The following is a 3,684-nucleotide window of genomic DNA, read 5'->3' as shown; positions in this document are numbered from 1 at the left end:
GTCTGGCCGTGGACACCGAGCCAGCCTTGCTGCTCGTGCGGCGCTGGATGCTCCGGTGGACGAAGCTGGTCGAGCGCTCGAGGCGGCCTCGCATCCGAGGAGATCGAGTCCTCGGCCTCTTCTGGGAGCGCCGCTGACCCTCCACCGCGTTGCTGCAGCGTGCTTCGGTCTGACTCCATCGAGGCTTGCTCTGTGAGCGGCACCCTTGCTGCTGCTAGCGCCTCGTCGAGCTCGCCCTGCGCCTCCTCCTGCGCCTCGAGTAACTCGCGGCGGCATTGGTCAAGCTCGTCCTGCGTGGCCGCGAGAAGTGCCAACGCAGCTGCGTGCTGCTCAGATGCCCGCTCCTCCGCTTCTTGCGAGGCCTTCACCTCCGCCTCGAGCGTCGCTGCTCGCGCGCGCGCCGCCATCCACTCGGCACCATCCGCGCGCTCGTCGACGACAGCAAGCCGGTCGCCCGAGTGAGCGAGCGCGTCGGCCTGTCCCAGCTCACGAAGCAGTAGCTGCGTCACCACCTATCGGCGGAGAGACACGTCTTCTTCCCATGGGGACAGTGCGCTCCGCCTGTGGCGCCCGCCACGGGCTTCCCGACTGGACACCTCGTTGCGTCGCGCCGCAGCTTGCAGCTGATCGTTGGTCTCAGAGAGGAGCATGTTGCGCCGAAGAGCCCCCTCCATCTGGTCCGCCTGGCTCGCAAGCAGCGCGTCTTTCTTCGCCAGCAGCGACTCCGCCCCCCTGGCCTCGCCTCGCATCTTGCGCGCCACCGAGAGGGCATCCGCGTGCCCCTCTTTCGCCTTGCGAAGCTCCTGCATGAGCACCTGCGCCGCGACGATCATGGGGGTACAGCCGAGCAAGGTGAGAGGGGAAGATGCGGCGCATGCAGATTTGGAGGCCTCTCAGGCTAGTCTCTGGCAAGCGCGTACCTTCATCTCCTCGAGTCGGGAGCTGCTGAGCGCGTCCTTCTCCTTGGCCACCTCTCGAGCCGCCTTGAGCTGCGCGACAAGCTTGGCGCGGCCGACAACCGAGGCCTGGGTGCGCTCAATGGCGGAGAGCTGCAAGCGGGCGCTGCTCTGCTCCTCCACGATGCGGCCCACCGTGCCGCGGCAGGTGCGCTCCGCAGCACGCACCGTCTCGAGCATGAGCGTCACCTCCGAGACCTTGGCGTGGAACGACTCGATGTGTTGATCCGAGGAGGACTGGTGAGCACGCAGTGTGCCTACCGCCCGGTTCGCAGCCCCGAGCTGCTCGTTCAGTACGTGCAGCTGCTCGCCCTGTGCGCTGATCTTTGCCTTGGATTCGGCCGCCTGGTCGTCGGCGAGCCGAGCCAGGATGGCGTAGCGCTGCTTCTCCGACTCCACCGCCGCAAGATGGCGGTCGGCCGCAGCCTCGGCCTCCTGTATGCGGCGCTCCGACGCACGCAGGTTGGCCTGCACCTCGCTCCTGCTGTCGAGTGCAGCCTTGAGCGTCGCCTCGGCGTGATGGACGCTCCGCTCGAGCTCTTGGACGCGCCGCTCGGCACCCTCCTTCTCGCCGACAAGGGAGAGCAGCCGCTGCTGGAAGCGCGCAGTCGAGAGTGCGTCGAGCAGGGGCTGCGTAGGAGTGCCGTCGCTTTCGACGTCGCTCGCCGACGACATCGGGAAGTGCTAAAGCGCCGTCAGAAAGAATTCTACGAATGCAAGCCCCTCTCACAGCAGACTGGCACGAACTAGCACCACAAAAGGCACAGCAGACAACGGCGTCAGAAGAAAAAGGAAGGTGCGACGTGCTATAAGTGCAGTTGGCGACGGTAGATCATTTCCCACTATGCCACGTCGCCCATCCCACTATGCCAAAACCACACTGGGTCGCCAGTTCGAATCCCAGTCCGACGGTCGAAAAAATTGAATTTCTCTAAGGAGTCCACCGATCGACAAGAAGTGATTTCTTGTTGGTCTTTAAAAATCTCTCCCGATCGACCGCATCCCGGCCGATAACCAAACCGGACACATGTTCCGCGACCCGGGGAGTGTGGTTTGGGATGGGCGACGTGGCATAGTGGGAAATGATATACCGTCGCCAACTGCACTAAGGGGTCTCGCTCTAAAAGAAAGAAAGAAAACTCAAAACAGACAAGAACCCAAGGGACGAAGGGAGGGATGGGAGGACGCGGCACGCCGCCACCACACACAGGAGAGGAGGACTCCGGCCGTTCGGACCTCCCCGCTTTCTTTGTTTCTCGGTAGCAAGCCCCGGTGTCAAATATAAAGAAAGCCGGCACGCCTTGCGGCGGCCCTGGGAGCCTCCACTGGGGCGGAGCCGAAACTGGTTGCCCGTTTGCAACTCCGAGAACCCAGCTCAAGAACCTTCTGCGTCACACCTGCCGCACGCCCTCCTCGGCCGGCGCCATGCCAGGCGCGGCGACCGGCTCGCCCGCGCTCTGGCGCAGCTCGGCGAGGGGACACCCAAAGGTCGCCTGCAGCCAGGACGCGAGCTGGGCGGCGGGTGCCGCCATCATCCACAAGCTAAAGTGGTCGGCGCCGCGCACGGAGAGCATCGTCGCGCGCGCGCCACCGCTGAACCCGCGAGAGAAGCGCTCGTAGCGGCGCACCGAGCAAAACTGGTCTGCCGTGCCGCTGATGAGGAGGGCGGGCGCGCGCGCCTCCCCACGCTGGAGCGGCGAGGTGACGTCGCGGCAAAAGAAGAGCGGGGCGGCGAAGCTGAGCGGCGGCGCGAGGAGGATGAGCGCCGAGAGGTGCTCACGGAGCGACGGCGCGGCGTCGGCGACGCAGAGCGAGCCGTACGAGTATCCCGCGAGGATGAGTCGGCTCGGCGGCGGGTCGCAGCACGAGCGGAGGAAGGCCCACGCCGCGCGGATGTCGTCGGCGGAGGAGTGGCCCCGCCCGATGCCGCACCGGAAGTTGAAGCGCAGGGTCGTGACGCCGCCGCTCTCGCCCAGTGTGTCGGCGAGGGCCAGCACGTTTGGGTCATGCATCGACCCGCCCATCGGACCCCAGGGGTGGGTCACGATGGCGGCCAGCGGCGAGCCCCGATCGGCCAGCATGCCGGAGCAGCACGCCGGGATGCCGGCGCACGCTCCGGCCACGGGAATCGTGACGGCCACCTCGCCGGGCGCAAAGCCACGCACGCACGCGGTCTGTATGCGGCGCTGCCGCTGCTGCAGCGCGGCCTCGCGCGCCATCGCCTCGCGGCCTGCGCGCTCGCGCTGGTAGGCCGCAGTGAGTTGCGCGGTCACGTCCGCCGCCATGGTCAGTGCCGGCAGCTTTGGCGCCACGAAAGTCGCTAACGCCGCCGCCGCCGTCCAGGTGCGCGTCAGCAGTGGGCAGGTGTGCTTGCGCACGACTTATATTCTTTTATCTTCCTTCGAGGGACTCGAGGAGGTAATCCTTTGGCCGCGTTGGGTAGCGAGGATTGGTGTAACGTTTCCTACTCTGGGTTGCCGGAACTGCACTAGGCCAACGTCCGTTCCGGCGCCAAGAAAGAACGAACGATGGCCAAAGTGCGATACTAGTATGTAGGGCGACACGCGGGGGCGGCGGCGCACGGGGTAGGAAGTCGTTGCCTACTAGTTGCGGGATGCGGGTTCACACACACACAAAAGAAAACATGCTCGGGTTCATTTCGAGGTACCCAGCTATCGTAGTGTGGATTCTTGAACGCGATTTCGTAACCTCCGCCCGACCGACCCGG

At 65.6% G+C, this 3,684-nt stretch overlaps 3 protein-coding genes across 3 annotated transcripts in view; 1 reads left to right on the top strand and 2 right to left on the bottom strand.

The window, feature by feature from the left end:
• Nucleotides 1–263, top strand: part of EMIHUDRAFT_236511 (hypothetical protein) — a gene marked incomplete at both ends in the record, with an annotated part of 3,152 nt that extends 2,889 nt beyond the window's left edge. The window contains one exon of the mRNA XM_005779195.1: nt 219–263. Coding sequence (XP_005779252.1) covers nt 219–263 — 45 coding nt within the window. The remainder of the gene's footprint in view (nt 1–218) is intronic.
• A 67-nt stretch (nt 264–330) lies between these two features.
• Nucleotides 331–1,631, bottom strand: EMIHUDRAFT_236510 (hypothetical protein; the record flags this gene model as incomplete). Its single annotated transcript, XM_005779194.1, has 4 exons — nt 331–344; nt 419–512; nt 597–803; nt 921–1,631. 4 exons carry the CDS (start codon nt 1,629–1,631, stop codon nt 331–333), a joined length of 1,026 nt encoding a protein of 341 aa, XP_005779251.1.
• A 441-nt stretch (nt 1,632–2,072) lies between these two features.
• Nucleotides 2,073–3,276, bottom strand: EMIHUDRAFT_457306 (hypothetical protein). Its single transcript, XM_005779193.1, has one exon. The coding sequence runs from the start codon at nt 3,239–3,241 to the stop codon at nt 2,348–2,350; it is 894 nt and encodes a 297-aa protein (XP_005779250.1). The 5' UTR covers nt 3,242–3,276; the 3' UTR covers nt 2,073–2,347.
• Between the last annotated feature and the right edge of the window lie 408 nt (nt 3,277–3,684).

Source organism: Emiliania huxleyi (genome assembly GCF_000372725.1).
Source record: "Emiliania huxleyi CCMP1516 unplaced genomic scaffold EMIHUscaffold_235, whole genome shotgun sequence".
Lineage (NCBI taxonomy): Eukaryota > Haptophyta > Isochrysidales > Noelaerhabdaceae > Emiliania > Emiliania huxleyi.
Note: the sequence above shows the minus strand (reverse complement) of the source record. Positions and strands in the feature narration are given on the sequence as shown.

Excerpts from the sequence above, each read along its gene's own strand:
- EMIHUDRAFT_457306 (XM_005779193.1), bottom strand. The coding sequence starts at position 3,241 with ATGGCGGCGGACGTGACCGCGCAACTCACTGCGGCCTACCAGCGCGAG.